This window comes from Corticium candelabrum, chromosome 3 (genome assembly GCF_963422355.1).
Source record: "Corticium candelabrum chromosome 3, ooCorCand1.1, whole genome shotgun sequence".
NCBI classification, from domain to species: Eukaryota; Metazoa; Porifera; class Homoscleromorpha; order Homosclerophorida; family Plakinidae; genus Corticium; species Corticium candelabrum.
In genome coordinates this window covers 6,422,915-6,440,396 of record NC_085087.1, presented here as the reverse complement: position 1 = coordinate 6,440,396, position 17,482 = coordinate 6,422,915, and the positions used below count along the sequence as shown (strand labels likewise).

Genomic DNA, 17,482 nt, shown 5'->3' with positions numbered 1-17,482 from the left:
GTGTGTGTGTGTGTGTGTGTGTGTGTGTGTGTGTGTGTGTGTGTGTGTGTGTGTGTGTGTGTGTGTGTGTGTGTGTGTGTGTGTGTGTGTGTGTGTGTGTGTGTGTGTGTGTGTGTGTGTGTGTGTGTGTGTGTGTGTGTGTGTGTGTGTGTGTGTGTGTGTGTGTGTGTGTGTGTGTGTGTGTGTGTGTGTGTGTGTGTGTGTGTGTGTGTGTGTGTGTGTGTGTGTGTGTGTGTGTGTGTGTGTGTGTGTGTGTGTGTGTGTGTGTGTGTGTGTGTGTGTGTGTGTGTGTGTGTGTGTGTGTGTGTGTGTGTGTGTGTGTGTGTGTGTGTGTGTGTGTGTGTGTGTGTGTGTGTGTGTGTGTGTGTGTGTGTGTGTGTGTGTGTGTGTGTGTGTGTGTGTGTGTGTGTGTGTGTGTGTGTGTGTGTGTGTGTGTGTGTGTGTGTGTGTGTGTGTGTGTGTGTGTGTGTGTGTGTGTGTGTGTGTGTGTGTGTGTGTGTGTGTGTGTGTGTGTGTGTGTGTGTGTGTGTGTGTGTGTGTGTGTGTGTGTGTGTGTGTGTGTGTGTGTGTGTGTGTGTGTGTGTGTGTGTGTGTGTGTGTGTGTGTGTGTGTGTGTGTGTGTGTGTGTGTGTGTGTGTGTGTGTGTGTGTGTGTGTGTGTGTGTGTGTGTGTGTGTGTGTGTGTGTGTGTGTGTGTGTGTGTGTGTGTGTGTGTGTCACTCGCAACAGAATGTGTAGATATTACTTCACTCTTTCAGTCTCTTCTCATATGACATCAAAATCATTTCTGCTCTTCATCAGAATATCATGCCAATTATTGTTGCAGTCAGTGTTCGAAATTTTACAGCAGACGTAGTCATCATTTTGGCCACCACACAAAATATTCAGTCGCCAAGGAGTTTAATACTTTTACATATATTTCAAAATATCAAATACTGAACTGATTGTTCTGGTAAGTAAACAATATCTCAAGACTCTCAGTCTGACCTATTCTACTCTACAGCATAGAAGCAAAAAATTATTGGATCCACCATAGCTAGCTTGAGTGACTTTAGTCGTCAGGATGGCAACCTCGCTGGTATAACTGGTTGTCACAAAAATTCAGTTAGTCGTCAAATAACAACTTGACGACCACTTTCTCAAACACTGTCCAGTGTACGCTACCTACTGCAAAGGTATGCTGTAAAGTTTATAAGCTTTACCATCTGAATGCAACAATTACTGAGATGATATATAGTAATGCTTGACAGCTGTGCTGCATTGTAAAGAAGTCACTGTAAATAACCTCTACTGGTAGATAACCACTGTTATACTAGCCCGACAAAGCAAGTAACAAAACAACTGAAGCGTTCAAACCACGTATCAACATACAATTAGAGTCTTCAAACAACTTCACACTGTTTTCTCCTCAACATAACGATCAATAGAATGATAACCATTATGCTAATTCCAAGTATCACTCCGACAGCAATAGCAGCTATTGTACCGCCTGAAAGGCCACTATTCTTGCCTTCAACAGGAATATCTAATCAAAAATAAAACCCATTTCAACCAAGCACCAAAGCATGCAAACAAGTCTAAAACACAACTAAACATACAAACAGCAAATAAACACAAAAATGTTCATACCAACTGTAACTTTGTTTGACGTAATCTCATTGACTTTGCAAACGATGATTGCCTCGTTTAGCTCTTCTGAGTATGTCACAGTCAAGACGTTGTCTTGCACTGTAATGGACCCTGTGCTTGATACAACTTCATTATTAACCCTCCACTCAACTGGTGGTGGTGGTGGAGCACCACTAGAAGTTAGACATATAGCCGTGCCAAGTGCATCTTTGTCAACACGAAGCGTCTCTGGTGGACGAAGTACGATGGCAGTAAGTGCTAGAACAGGCAAGTAACAACATGACAAGTTCAGACAAAATAGCTTTCTCAATATGTTCAAGCATATACACAAACTGTGACTGTACCAAACGACAACCACACAAACAGGCATGTTGACAAACACATAACCAAACAACGACTTGAACCCTTCAAACAACTACATCATTTAAGTGTTAGTCTCTAATAATTCTGTTGCACCGAGGCATTCAAGTTATTTTTAGTATCTCAATTGTTTAATGTATATAATATAGCAAGCACATTATGCATGTCCATTCACCTTTCGTTTCAACTTCTTCAGTCGCCTCCCGCTCTTGACCATTAAGAAGACTTACGACAACTCTGATTGTGTATGAAGTCTTAGGATTCAGTTGTTTTATGGTGTAAGTCTCTATCCCTTTTTCTAAAGTTTCACTCAACTTGGTCCCCCAATGTACAGTAATATCTGTCACAAAATCCGTGACGTTACCAATCTGCCAAACTACTTGGACTGTTGTCTCAGTTGTTGTGCCGATAGTAACAGTAACAGCTGAAACAAACGGCCACATACATCAAACACAAAATGCAACATTTATTCAAGCAAATAATATCTCCACTAAATGCATCGTGTGTGCATGAAAACAAATAGAATTAAAAATATCTATACAAATGACTTTACATTCCTTGCTGCGTGACTGACTAGCCCAGACTACTAAACATGTCCTTGTTATTATCACTACAGTACATCGATGCAGGAACCGGTAAAGTTAAAGTTACTACATTTTGTAGCCACCCTTTACTCATTACAACGTTCTTACCTTCAGTCGATGTTGTTCTCTTAATTTCATCATGTACACCAAAACCGTTGACATTCCTAGCAGTGACTCTCACTGTGTACTCCTGTCTTGGCATGAGTCTTTCAATAAGAGCCATTGTTTCTTGCTGATTTTCTTGAAGTATTGTGAAAGCTCCTGATACACCAGCACGGTACTCAACTCTGTACCCATCTATACGTACATTCTGTCCTCCAGTGTCTGTTGGTTCCTCCCACGTAACATTGAGACTGTTCTCTGTTACCTTTGTTGTGCCAAGACTGGTCACCTTGCCTGGTACTAACCACAAAACACCACAAGTACACTCATGAACATGCAACAAACAAGTAGGGTTTACACAAATCATCTCAAAGAATCTTTAAAAGATGGTATTATTGTATCTGCCAACAAATGTATGTTGGCAAGTAGAGGTGACTGCTACATACTGCCAGTGTGTGTGTGTGTGTGTGTGTGTGTGTGTGTGTGTGTGTGTGTGTGTGTGTGTGTGTGTGTGTGTGTGTGTGTGTGTGTGTGTGTGTGTGTGTGTGTGTGTGTGTGTGTGTGTAGATTACAATGAGATGCGACTCCACTGTAGTTCTCATTATAGACTTCATCTGTCACACTCGTAATTAATTAAGTGCATGGACTGAAACGAGATGCAACTACACTTACAGGGCTGTGTACCAGATTATACATCTATATTTATTTCATTGTTCATACCCATAAAGACCAAAATCTAGTTTAGAAAATCATTCCGTTCCTATTAAATTATGAACTACAGACTGATAGTGTAACAGTATGCTAATAGATTAATTCAAATCTAAATCCAGAGAGTTGATTTGACGAGATGTATAGCACAAACGCAAACATGTGTTCCTTGAATCTAAAGGAATGTACAGCCAGCTACAATGACAACATATGTATGTACAAAGTCAAATTACAAGATAAACATATTTTACATTTAATACTTAAATTACATTTCCAGATCACAAATGTCGACTAATGAATACAAATCAACAACTGTACAAAAGTTCCTGTGTTCTGAAGTATTGTCATTAGTAAGACAAACTAATTAAGTGTAAGACACTGTTAAATTGATCATAGATATTTATAATAATAATAGTTATACTGCTCATTACCTGTTGTGCTAGTTGTAAACAATACTTCGTTTGATGGAGGTGATCGATATGGTCCTGAGTTTCTTGCATACACTACTACATTATAAGCGGCACCTTTCAATAAACCAGTCAGTGTCCCTGACGGAGTAGCTCCATTTGCATATTGCAATTTCTCTTCCATATTACTTTGATTATTATAACTGTAAGCCATCTCATAGTATGTTATGTTGCCTTCATTGCTGGATAAAAGATTTTCATTGACAATCTAATAATTGAAACAAATAGTTGTCAAGAATATCTTGCAGATATAAGGAGTTGACTTACTTTCCAAGTCAGCTGTGCTGATACGGCTTTAACTTCACTATAGCTAAGCTCAGTTGGACCAAGAGACAGAGCTACAAAACAAGACGCCATACAAAGTTCAACAACTGCAAGCATTATATACTGAGACGTCAAATGACTGAAACAAGCAAACAGAAGTGCAAGCAGACGTAACAACCATGTCCACATACATAACCAATAAAACACACTGTTGTGTTGTACATTAAAATTTCTTACCATTAGGATGTGTTATCAGTTTTTCCATGTCACTGAATTCTCCTTCTCCAATAGCATTCCTGGCTCTCACTCTAAAGTCATAATCAGTCAAAGGCATCAACCCATCGACCAGCTGTTCTGTTGTGGCTCCGTCACTGAAATTTCTAGCAATCATCCAATCACTAGATCCGGTCTGTCTATAGATCACTTCATATCCATTGATTGGACTGATGTTCTCAGATCCAGATATCCATGACAAAGTGATAGAAATATTTGTTTTCTCCTTAGCCGTCAAGTTAGTCGGTGCATCAGGTGGAACTAAAATATAAATACCAAATTGTTATTACAATTTTTGATTATTCTGTCCAACTGGTTAGCATAGTTGTGACAAGATCGATTATGAAGTCACTTCCTTACTCTTTCTGTCTATTTATAAACAACAAACAAATGCCTTCACTATTCTAAGCAAAACGACATCTAGATAACACAATCTGCTTCCAAAGTGATATGAACATCTTTGTCAGCTGTACAACTAAGATGAGTAAAGAATGAGTCAAGTCCATTGTAGATAGCTAGGAATCTGAGGTTGTCTTTCATCATGCAGGTAAGTATTGATAATCCTTCAAAATAAGATCCATCATGTGATAGACATAACTCTTTCTATAATATCTTGTTTCTTGATCAAATAGTCACAAGTGTGAAAGCAAGATTCTCTCAATAGCATTTACATTACCAAAGACTACAATAAAACCACAGTGACTTTCTATAGCTACTAGAATTTTAAAACTCTTTGTCTGAAAAAAGAAATAGATTAGAGATTGTATAAAAAGTAGAAGAAACAAGATCTATAGATAATATAAACCAAAGCCAGACATCATTAGTGAATCCTTCCACCACACTAAATGTAATATGTAGGGAATGTGGTTGGAAGGATTCACTAGTGATGTCTGGCTTTGGTTCATATTATCTATAGATCTTGTTTCTATTACTTTTTTTACAATCCCTACGTCTAGTTCTTTTTTGAGAGAAAAAGTTTTTAAAATTCTAGTTTGGTAAGTTCTTAAAAGTGGGAAAGCACAACCTACTCCATTAATTATAAACAAAGGTAGCCTAACAAAAATACACATTCCTAAATCATACTTGGAATACATGTATAGTCACACATCTTGAGCCCTTATAACAAAATGCAACATTTATTCAAGCAAATAATACACACACACACACACACACACACACACACACACACACACACACACACACACACACACACACACACACACACACACACACACACACACACTAAATGCATCATGTAAGCATGAGAACAAATAGAATTAAAAATATCTATACAAATAGCTCTACATTACTTGCTATGTGACTGACTAGCCCAGACTACTAAACATGTCCTTGTTATTAACACTACAGTACATCAATTAATGCAAGAACCAGTAAAGCTAAAGTACTACATTTGTGTAGCCACCCTTTACTGATTACACTGTTCTTACCTTCAGTCGATGTTGTTCTCTTAATTTCATCAGGATCACCAAAACCCTTGCCATTCCTAGCAGTGACTCTCACTGTGTACTCCTGTCTTGGCATGAGTCCTTCAATAAGAACCGTTTTTTCTTGCTGATTTTCTTGAAATATTGTGAAAGCTCCTGATACACCAGCGCGGTACTCAACTCTGTACCCATCTATACGTACATTCTGTCCTCCAGTGTCTGTTGGTTCCTCCCACGTAACATTGAAACTGTTCCCTGTTACCTCTGTTGTGCCAAGACTGGTCACCTTGCCTGGTACTAACCACAAATACCACAAGTACACTCATGAACATAAAACAAACAAGTAGGGTTTACACAAATTATCTCAAAGAATCTTTAAAAGATGGTCTTATTGTACTGTCAACAAATATAAGTTGGTAAGTAGAGGTGACTGCATGCTAAATACTGCTTGCCTGTGTGTGTGTGTGTGTGTGTGTGTGTGTGTGTGCGTGTGTGTGTGTGTGTGTGTGTGTGTGTGTGTGTGTGTGTGTGTGTGTGTGTGTGTGTGTGTGTGTGTGTGTGTGTGTGTGTGTGTGTGTGTGCGAGTGTGTGTGTGTGTGTGTGTGTGTGTGTGTGCGAGTGTGTGTGTGTGTGTGTGTGTGTGTGTGTGTGTGTGTGTGTGTGTGTGCGAGTGTGTGTGTGTGTGTGTGTGTGTGTGTGTGTGTGTGTGTGTGTGTGTGTGTGTGTGTGTGTGTGTGTGTGTGTGTGTGTGTAGATTACAATGAGACGCGACTCCACTGTAGTTCTCATTATAGACTTCATCTGTCACACTCGCAATTAATTAAGTGCATGGACTGAAACGAGATGCAACTACACTTACAGGGCTGTGTACCAGATTATACATCTATATTTATTTCATTGTTCATACCCTTAAAGACTCAAATCTAGTTTAGTAAATCATTCCGTTCCTATTAAATTATGAACTACAGACTGATACTATAACAGTATGCTAATAGATTAATTCAAATCTAAATCCAGAGAGTTGATTTGACTAGGAGATGTATAGCACAAACGCAGACATGTGTTTCTTGAATCTAAAAGGAATGTACAGCCAGCTACAATGACAACAATGTATGTACAAAGTCAATACAAGATAAACATATTTTACATTTAATACTTAAATTACATTTCCAGATCACAAGTGTCAACTAACGGAAACAAATCAACAACTGTACAGAAGTTCTTGTGTTCTGAAGTATCCTCATTAGTAAGACAAACTAATTAGGTGTAAGATACTGTTAAATTGATCATAGATATTATACTGCTCATTACCTGTTGTGCTAGTTGTAAACGACACTTCATTTGATGGAGGTGATCGATATAGTCCTGAGTTTCTGCCATACACTACCACCTTATAAGTGGAACCTTTCAATAAACCAGTCAGTGTCCCTGACGGAGTAGCTCCATTTGTATATTGCGATTTCTCTTCCATATTACTTTGATTATTATAACTGTAAGCCATCTCATAGTATGTTATGCTGCCTTCATTGCTGGATAAAAGACTTTCATTGACAATCTAATAATTGAAACAAATAGTTGTCGAGAATATCTTGCATATGTAAGGAGTTGACTTACTTTCCAAGTCAGCTGTGCTGATACGGCTTTAACTTCACTATAGCTAAGCTCAGTTGGACCAAGAGACGGAGCTACAAAACAAGACGCCATATAAAGTTCAACAACTGCAAGCATTATATACTGAGACGTCAAATGACTGAAACAAGCAAACAGAAGTGCAAGCAGACGTAACAACCATGTCCACATACACAACCAACCAATAAAACACACTGTTGTGTTGTACATTTAGTATTTCTTACCATTAGGATGTGTTATCAGTTTTTCTATGTCACTGAGTTCTCCTTCTCCGATAGCATTTCTGGCTCTCACTCTAAAGTCATAATCAGTCAACGGTATCAACCCATCGACCAGCTGTTCTGTTGCGACTCCGTCCCTGAAATTCCTAGCAATCATCCAATCACTAGATCCGGTCTGTCTATAAGTCACTTCATATCCATTGATTGGACTGAAGTTCTCAGATCCAGATATCCATGACAAAGTGATAGAAATATTTGTTTTTTCCTTAGCTGTCAAGTTGGTCGGTGCATCAGGTGGAGCTAAAATATAAATACCAAATTGTTATTACAATTTTTGATTATTCTGTCCAACTGGCTAGCATAGATGTGACAAGATCGATTATGAAGTCACTTCCTAACTCTTTCTGTCTATTTATAAACAACAAACAAATGCCTTCACTATTCTAAGCAAAACTACATCTAGATAAAATAATCTGCTTCCAAAGTGATATGAACATCTTTGTCAGCTGTACAACTAAGACAAGTAAAGAATGAGTCAAGTCCATTGTAGATAGCTAGGAATCTGAGGTTGTTTTTTCATCATGCAGGTAAGTATTGACAATCCTTCAAAATAAGATCAATAGGCAGATCCAGGGGAGGTTCAATTGGTTCCATTGAATCCCATCAGCTGTCGTCGACTTCTGATTCTCAACTCGTTATGATTACCGGTAGTACATATATGTAGCCGCGCATGGTTTGGTACAGTTTCAGTAACAGTTTTTCTCAATCATTGCTGATGAAGTAACAGACGTTTCGAACAAAGAGCAATGCTCACTATGTATACGTTATGTTCTGAACAATGATGTCAATGAAACGTTCATTAGCTTTGTGGAAGTAGAGAGAATCACTGGAAAAGTACTGGCTACTACCATACTGCAGTGTCTGGAATCTTGGGGACTGTCTCCTTCTGATCTGCAAGGTCAGTGCTACAAGGGTGGTTCGAATATGGCTGGTGTGTGGTCAGGGTGTAGGTCTGTTGTGCAAGCGCAGGCTCCTAAGGCCATCTACGTTTACTGTGCTGCACATTGGCTAAATCTTGCAGTCGTGTCAGCCTGCAAGATACAGGAGTTCCAGAATACAGAAATATGTGGGAGAGATAGCCAGATTCTTTAGACTGTCAGCGAAACGGCAGCGTTTCTTTAAAAAGCTGTAGATGTCACTTTTCTGGAAATGTCAGGCAAAAATTGAAGATGTGTGCAGAACCCGTTGGATTCAGCGCATTGATGCTCATGTGGTCTTCCTGAAGCTCCTCCCCATCATGCACATGGTTTTTCAAGTCATTATTTCTCCATGACAGTTTGAGTGTCTGGGTGCAGCAGATTGGAGCTGGGATAAGGAAACGATTGCTAAAGCTAATGGCTTTCTATATCAAATGAAGTCTTCTTCCTTTCTCCTCTGCTTTAAAATCCTACTACACGTTTTGTCATGCCTCAGAGGACTGACAGTCAAGCTACAGATGCAGAGTGCAGATGACCTGTTTGCTAACAGGAAGTCGATACTGTGCTTTCAATTCTAAAGCATGAAGAGTGATTCTGTGAGAGAGTTTAGGCGGATATTCGAAGAGACTAGTAAACTGGGAGTTAACCTTCACGGAGAAGACTTTGAGCTAAGAAAGCCAAGGATAAATCAACATCAGCGGCATCGAAGTAATGTTCCTGCAACAACTGCAGAGGATTACTATCGAATAACTCTTTACAACGAGTTTTTGTCTGATGTCATTACTGAGTTGCAAGACAGGTTTACCAACAATCCATCTTATGGTACCGGGTTGTTGCATCTTGTTCTAAGCCAGTGTCCCAGTTCTGACGGCGAGATTCCTGAAGACCTTGCCAAAGCTGTAGATTTTTTACGAGGATGACTTACCGCATTCAGCAATGTTCCCGATTCAATACCGCATGTGGGTTCGAAAATGGAAGAACGATATCGTTAGTTCAGCAGTGCCTACAGAGCTCGTAGATGCTTTACAGGCATGTCATCAATGGACTTTTCCGAATATACGAGTTCTATTGCACCTGGCATTAACTATACCTGTGACTTCTTGTGAAAGTGAGAGAAGTCTTAGTCAGTTGAAGCTCCTGAAAACCTACCGCAGATCCACAATGTCTGTTGATCGTCTGAGTAGACTTGCACTTATGAAAATCAACAGATTGAGGTGTGAGAAACTTCAGAAGTCTCAATCGCAATTAAGTAAACTAGTTGAAGAATTTGGAAAATTACATCCAAGAAGAATGAAACTTCCCTTTGTTTTAGAAGACAATGATTGAAGTGTGTGTATAATATCTATAATCTCAAATTGTGCAGTTCTTGTATGACGTCCGTATACATCATAAGTATAAAACCCGATATTGCGTTTCTGAACGTGTACATTAATTTAATTAACTAATTAATTAATTAAAGTTGCCAATTTGTAGGAAGATAGTCCCTGCTTGATGGAATCCCCTTTTCAAAATCCTGGATCAGCCACTGCGATCCATCAAGTGATAGACACTAAATGTAAAATGTAGGGAATGTGGTTGGAAGAATTCACTAATGATGTCTGGCTTTGGTTCATATTATCTAAGATCTTGTTTCTATTACTTTTTATACAATCCCTACGTCTATTTCTTTTTTTAGAAAAAGTTTTACAATTCTAGTTTGGTAAGTTTTTAGGAGTGCGAAAGCACAACCTGCTCCATTATTTTAAACAAAGGTAGCCTAACAAAAATACACATTTCCTAAATCATACTTGGTATATATGTATAGTCACACATCTCGAGCCCGTATATGCATCGTGTGTGCATGAGAACAAATAGAATTAAGAATATCTATACAAATGGCTCTACATTCCTTGCTGTGTGACTGACTAGCCCAGACTACTAAACATGTTCCTGTTATTATCACTACAGTGTACATCGATGCAGGAACCGGTAAAGCTACAGTACTACATTTGTGTAGCCACCCTTTACTCATTACAACGTTCTTACCTTCAGTCCGTGCTGTTCTCTTAATTTCATCATGTACACCAAAACCGTTGACATTCCTAGCAGTGACTCTCACTGTGTACTCCTGTCTTGGCATGAGTCCTTCAATAAGAGCCATTGTTTCTTGCTGATTTTGTTGAAATATTGTGAAATCTCCTGATGCACCAGCACGGTACTCAACTCTGTACCCATCTATATGTACATTCTGTCCTCCAGTGTCTGTTGGTTCCTCCCACGTAATATTGAGACTGTTCTCTGTTACCTTTGTTGTGCCAAGACTGGTCACCCTGCCAGGTACTAACCACAAAATACCACACGTACACTCATGAACATAAAACAAACAAGTAGGGTTTACACAAATTATCTCAAAGAATCTATAAAAGATGGTCTTATTGTATCTGCCAACAAATGTAAGTTGGTAAGTAGAGGTGACTGCTAAATACTGCCAGTGTGTGTGTGTGTGTGTGTGTGTGTGTGTGTGTGTGTGTGTGTGTGTGTGTGTGTGTGTGTGTGTGTGTGTGTGTGTGTGTGTGTGTGTGTGTGTGTGTGTGTGTGTGTGAGTAGATTACAATGAGACGAGACTCCACTGTAGTTCTCATTGTAGACTTCATCTGTCACACTCGCAATTAATTAAGTGCATGGACTGAAACGAGATGCAACTACACTTACAGGGCTGTGTACCAGATTATACATCTATATTTATTTCATTGTTCATACCCATAAAGACCAAAATCTGGTTTAGTAAATCATACCGTTCCTATTAAATTATGAACTACAGACTGATACTATAACAGTATGCTAATAGATTAATTCAAATCTAAATCCAGAGAGTTGATTTGACTAGGAGATGTATAGCACAAACGCAGACATGTGTTTCTTGAATCTAAAAGGAATGTACAGCCAGCTACAATGACAACAATGTATGTACAAAGTCAATACAAGATAAACATATTTTACATTTAATACTTAAATTACATTTCCAGATCACAAGTGTTGACTAACGGAAACAAATCAACAACTGTACAGAAGTTCTTGTGTTCTGAAGTATCCTCATTAGTAAGACAAACTAATTAGGTGTAAGATACTGTTAAATTGATCATAGATATTATACTGCTCATTACCCGTTGTGCTAGTTGTAAACGACACTTCATTTGATGGAGGTGATCGATATAGTCCTGAGTTTCTGCCATACACTACCACCTTATAAGTGGAACCTTTCAATAAACCAGTCAGTGTCCCTGACGGAGTAGCTCCATTTGTATATTGCAATTTCTCTTCCATATTACTTTGATTATTATAACTGTAAGCCATCTCATAGTATGTTATGCTGCCTTCATTGCTGGATAAAAGGCTTTCATTGACAATCTAATAATTGAAACAAATAGTTGTCGAGAATATCTTGCATATATAAGGAGTTGACTTACTTTCCAAGTCAGCTTTGCTGATACGGCTTTAACTTCACTATAGCTAAGCTCAGTTGGACCAAGAGACGGAGCTACAAAACAAGACGCCATACAAAGTTCAACAACTGCAAGCATTATATACTGAGACGTCAAATGACTGAAACAAGCAAGCAAAAGTGCAAGCAGACGTAACAACCATGTCCACACACACAACCAACCAATAAAACACACTGTTGTGTTGTACATTTAGTATTTCTTACCATTAGGATGTGTTATCAGTTTTTCCATGTCACTAAATTCTCCTTCTCCAATAGCATTCCTGGCTCTCACTCTAAAGTCATAATCAGTCAACGGTATCAATCCATCGACCAGCTGTTCTGTTGTGGCTCCGTCATTGAAATTTCTGGCAATCATCCAATCACTAGATCCGGTCTGTCTATATATCACTTCATATCCATTGATTGGACTGAAGTTCTCAGATCCAGATATCCATGACAAAGTGATAGAAATATTTGCTTTTTCCTTAGCCGTCAAGTTGGTCGGTGCATCAGGTGGAACTAAAATATAAATACCAAATTGTTATTACAATTTTTGATTATTCTGTCCAACTGGCTAGCATAGTTGTGACAAGATCGATTATGAAGTCACTTCCTTACTCTTTCTGTCTATTTAGAAACAACAAACAAATGCCTTCACTATTCTAAGCAAAATGACATCTAGATAATATAATCTGCTTCCAAAGTGATATGAACATCTTTGTCAGCTGTACAACTAAGATGAGTAAAGAATGAGTCAAGTCCATTGTAGATAGCTAGGAATCTGAGGTTGTCTTTTCATCATACAGGTAAGTATTGATAATCCTTCAAAATAAGATCCATCATGTGATAGACATAACTCTTTCTATAATATCTTGTTTCTTGATCAAATAGTCACAAGTGTGAAAGCAAGATTTTCTCAATAGCATTTACATTACCAAAAACTACAATAAAACTACGGTGACTTTCTATAGCTATATAGAACAATACAACTAAAACACAGCATACCTGTGCTCCTGCATGCCTCACAAGACAGTACGTGTTTAACTGTTAGGAGTCAAGCAAGCTAATCAGCTACATTTATTACAAACTTATTATCACCATCCTTTGCAGGCAGGCTAAACTGATGTAAAAAAGAGAAAGTAATGACCTTCTGCCGCCATCACTAGATCCCCATTCAAACAATAAGCAATAATGCTCAGAACTATGTCAACATGTGGGATCACTCCCAGCCTACTATAAGACCTGAAAGTGTATCAGCTGATGAATGGGTAAGAGTTCTCTACTGTCACATTTGATGTAAAAACCTCTAACTGCTGGCTCTATCAACCAAGTAATTACCACTTTATAGTATAACTTACCTCTCACTTGAAGAACAACTGTATCCATGTCCACTCCTGCATCATTCTTTCCTTCACACGTGTAAGTGGCCGTGTCGCTTTTCTTTGCTGATGTGATAGTCAATGTACCGTTTCCTTGCTCACCAGCCTTTTGCACTTGGCCATCCCAAAACCACCGAATTTGTGGCACTGGAATGCCTGTAGACTGGCATCTAAATGTGATGTTATCCATTTGACTGATTGTGTAAGTGTTTTGTCCGTTTAGAATGAGAGTATGAGGAGCAACTATAATACAAAAGATGGCACAATGCAACACTTATGCAAATAACAGGATTGACAAACCAACAAACAGACAACCAAACGTCAAAACACAAATGAACACACACAAGACATTCATATCTACAAGTGCACACACTCATGAACACACACACACACACACACACACACACACACACACACACACACACACACACACACACACACACACACACACACCTGCAAGTTCACAAAGTGACTAGATAAACAGACAAATACATAATGAGAGCACTCAAAGAGTGCATACCTCAGTCATAATAATAAATAATTTCTTAGAAATTGCCAAGGTTGTCTATTTCACAATCCGAATAATGATTGGATGTCCTAGCTGTATAAACCAACCCTTCTCTCCTTTGTCACATTAAAAAATGACAAATGACAGATTTTCTTGTGTCGCTCTCTGCATGTTAAATTGACAAAAATCCACTATGCCATAAAAACAAACGCAAGAGAGGTATGTCTAATGAGCTAAAATCTTTCATCTCTCAAAACATTCTGAGAGATAGCAACATTTTTACTTATTATAGGAATGTTATCAGTGCACGAGAGTAAATTCGAAGTGACTCCAGTTATGTCAATAATACTATGCAAAGGTTCACCTCTCAAAAGAGGACTGGCTTAATTCTAGTATCACAATCCCGTCCTTAATTAAATCACTTGTATGTTGGTCCAAGACCATGCAACTTCTGGTAAAATTTTCATCCAGAACTTTTCGTGTAATTCTGCTAACAAACAAACAAACAAACAAAAAACAAAAACAAAAACAAATGGAAGCAAAAACACAACCTCCTTGACAGAGGTGACTACAGACTAACACACGTATATAGCCACTTAACAACAAAAGACTATATAACACACATACTGAACTAAACATTTACTCACTCTGAACTGTAAAATACACTGTCCCGCTTCTAAGTCCAGCCTTGTTCTCACCAACACACTCGTATTCTCCAGCATCAGTTTCTTTGACTTTGTCAATAGTATAGCTCACAGTTTTTGTAAGTGATGTATTTTTCAGTATCTCTCCTGTTTTCTGCCGCCTGATGAACAGGTAAGAAGGATCTGGTTTAGCTTCAGGAGATTCACAAGTAATCGTCACGGAATCCGACAAGTTGGTATTAGGAGCAGTAAACTGACTGATGGTAGGAGCAACTGAAACAAAGAAGTTCGTGTATATTAAAATGCACTACTTGCACACACATACTTCTAGCCTCGTACCCAGGCCCTCTTTCGCGCCCTGGCCTCGGAGCCAGACCGCTTTGCGCGTGAGGGGGCGGGAAAGGCAAGTGAAAGGGCGGGGAGAAAAAAGCGGTCTGCCGGCGGCTGGTATGCATGACGTCAAAATGACTAGTACAGGTAGTTACAATATATGAAAGCGTCCTTATTCATCCTACAATTTTCTATTGCGAACTGTAAATTAACTTGAGCGCATACGGAGATCTGCTCCTCTTCCGGAAGAGGTAGATTGACCGGATGTCAGAATTACGAGGCTGATTGGATGGATTGAGTTCTTTGCAAAGCGACTACGAAACCTGCAACCCGCCATTTAGTGCACAGTTCTCGCAATGAAATCTTAAAGTAATCTTAGAAGAGTTTGTGGCTGAGCTTTACCCTGATTCAGTGAGCGTCATGCTCCCACCACACTCTTGGCTCTGTCGACCTTGCGCAAGAAATCTAGAGAAGTTGAAATCCCTACGAGATGAGCTCAATAGGAAGGAGGCAGAGTTGCGAGGGCAGGTCAACGCCGTTGGGAAATTGCATGGTCTAGGTCTTCTTCATTCACGTAGACGGCGCTTAGTCTTGCGTAGCCAGACCCCTTTCCGCCGCGGAAAGGGGTCTGGCTACGCAAGACTACGTTGCGGTCACAAAGCGATCTAACTTGATCTTTTATTAGCGCAATCAAGGGATTCACCACAATAAATAATGACTGTCTTTCTGATATCGATCGTTCTCTCTTTTGCAAGAAATCAAACACAAGCGGTAGGCTAGCGTAGCACAGCGACCTGCCACCGTCGGTGGGAAAGGACACAAAAACGTCTCTACCTCCTACAAAGTGTTTCACTACCTGTTCCTGTAAAGGTCAAAGCTCGAGGTACCCCATAGACTTAGTTGCAAACAGAATGGCAAGTGAAATCGACTCTTCATTGTACTAGCCTCGTACCAGACCCTCTCGCGCCGTCGTGTCCGATACATTGTACGACATTTTAGATGTTGAAGGCATGAAGTCCCGGACGTGGTAGTTACGCTACACCCATAATTGCGGTTCTGCAACGTGATTGGTCACGCCAAGATTCTGGCGTGGCCACGCGAGACTATTATTCGCCCACACTACAACCAAACACAATATGTCCCCTCCTAGCATTTGAGGAATGCGGTTCTTCGAACTTCCTCGAAGAAGCCAGTCAATACAAACGACTATTTCAGGAGCAGACACGTCACTTGGATCCCGCAGTCTCATAGGACAACACGAAGACTGGACACACAAATAATTATGTCTAGCAACATGACTTCACTCACTTGCAAGCTCCACCTTACGAGTTGGACCAGAGCGAATCACAACTCCAAAAACAGGATCAATCACTACTGCAATGCACTGCCACTCGCCTTCGTATTTCTTACTGAATCTGTCAATCTTGAGTTTTACTGTCTCAGGTTCAATCGTGACCAGAGGATCACTCGCAAACTTCTGTAACGCATTTCTAAAAAAGCTCTCGTCAAACGATCTAATCCGATACGCAGGAAGGACGCCATCATTCCGCTTGCACCATAACGCAACACTCGTATTCTCCACCACGATGTAGTTAATAGGGTAGACAGTCCATCCACCACTCAGTGTAACATTCTCATACAGATTCAGTGTCTGACCGCCTGCATACAAAAACAACTAAAACTACGAGAAGACAACCATGAAAGCACGCAATCGCATCCGCTTTCTTGCTGCGCTGTCAACCACACCCAACCCGCCGACACAAAACATGTGCCGAGGTGAGAGCGACTGCGCTTTCTCTACAGCACTTTACGCTTACCTGACAGCGACACTAAAGTCAAACACGTCAGTACTCGCAACACAATCATGACGGTGACGGTAAAGCAGGCGAAGACACTTTAGTCCTTGTGCGGAAACTCGTAGGAAGCTTCGCTAGGAACTTCGTTTCACCCCTCCGGTATACCAAGGTTTGTCGATGCCAGCTGGTAGAGCTGGTGTGACTACTAAATAATTTCGATGTTGGCAGTCTGGGAAATGTGCGACGTTTCGGTGTAACGTACTAAAAGTTGTAGGTCTGGTCTCGTGTACCCAGACCGTATTCGTAGTGTTGTTAGAGCAATTCTATTGTTAGGTACAGGCAATTCGACTTTGCAACGACTGATCTAAAATCGTCTCGTTATGAGGTTTCGACTGATGTAATTATCAACTCGCTGGCTTCACGTTTTGGACAAATCCGGGTTTTTTTCACGGCGCTAGCTACAGCGCACGTAGTAGAAACGTGACCGGACTTAGCTGACTCAACATGATGAAATGACTCAACACGTGGGTGTAAATGAATGAACCGGATAAGAATGACTCAACTCGGCTCAACACGCGGGATTAATTAATTAAATGAATGACCGAGAATGACTCAACCTGCATGGATGCATGCGCCTGACACGGAAGTAGAATGTTGCATGATGTAGTAAAGTAGTGGCTTCGCAACAGCAGTTGACAGTAGTA

The 17,482-nt window shown here is 39.8% G+C and overlaps 1 protein-coding gene across 4 annotated transcripts; it reads right to left on the bottom strand.

Moving 5' to 3' along the window:
* Positions 1-965: 965 nt before the first annotated feature.
* Positions 966-17,463, bottom strand: LOC134177246 (receptor-type tyrosine-protein phosphatase F-like). Of its 4 annotated transcripts, XR_009969454.1 has the most exons (20): positions 16,800-17,004; positions 16,291-16,641; positions 14,656-14,925; positions 13,480-13,743; positions 12,344-12,640; positions 12,105-12,175; positions 11,802-12,045; positions 10,684-10,977; positions 7,685-7,981; positions 7,446-7,516; positions 7,143-7,386; positions 5,835-6,128; positions 4,351-4,647; positions 4,117-4,187; positions 3,814-4,057; positions 2,681-2,974; positions 2,164-2,412; positions 1,629-1,886; positions 1,222-1,524; positions 966-1,163 (listed from the first exon to the last, which is right to left on the bottom strand). XR_009969454.1 is itself a non-coding variant. In XM_062644026.1 (19 exons), exons 1-19 carry the CDS (start codon positions 16,846-16,848, stop codon positions 1,382-1,384), a joined length of 4,302 nt encoding a protein of 1,433 aa, XP_062500010.1. In that variant the 5' UTR covers positions 16,849-17,004; the 3' UTR covers positions 1,183-1,381. The 4 variants fall into 4 exon arrangements, 3 of the variants coding, with proteins under 3 accessions (XP_062500010.1, XP_062500012.1, XP_062500011.1); XM_062644026.1 differs by lacking the exon at positions 966-1,163 and having other exon boundaries at positions 1,183-1,524; XM_062644028.1 differs by lacking the exons at positions 966-1,163; positions 16,291-16,641; positions 16,800-17,004 and adding an exon at positions 17,396-17,463 and having other exon boundaries at positions 1,183-1,524.
* Between the last annotated feature and the right edge of the window lie 19 nt (positions 17,464-17,482).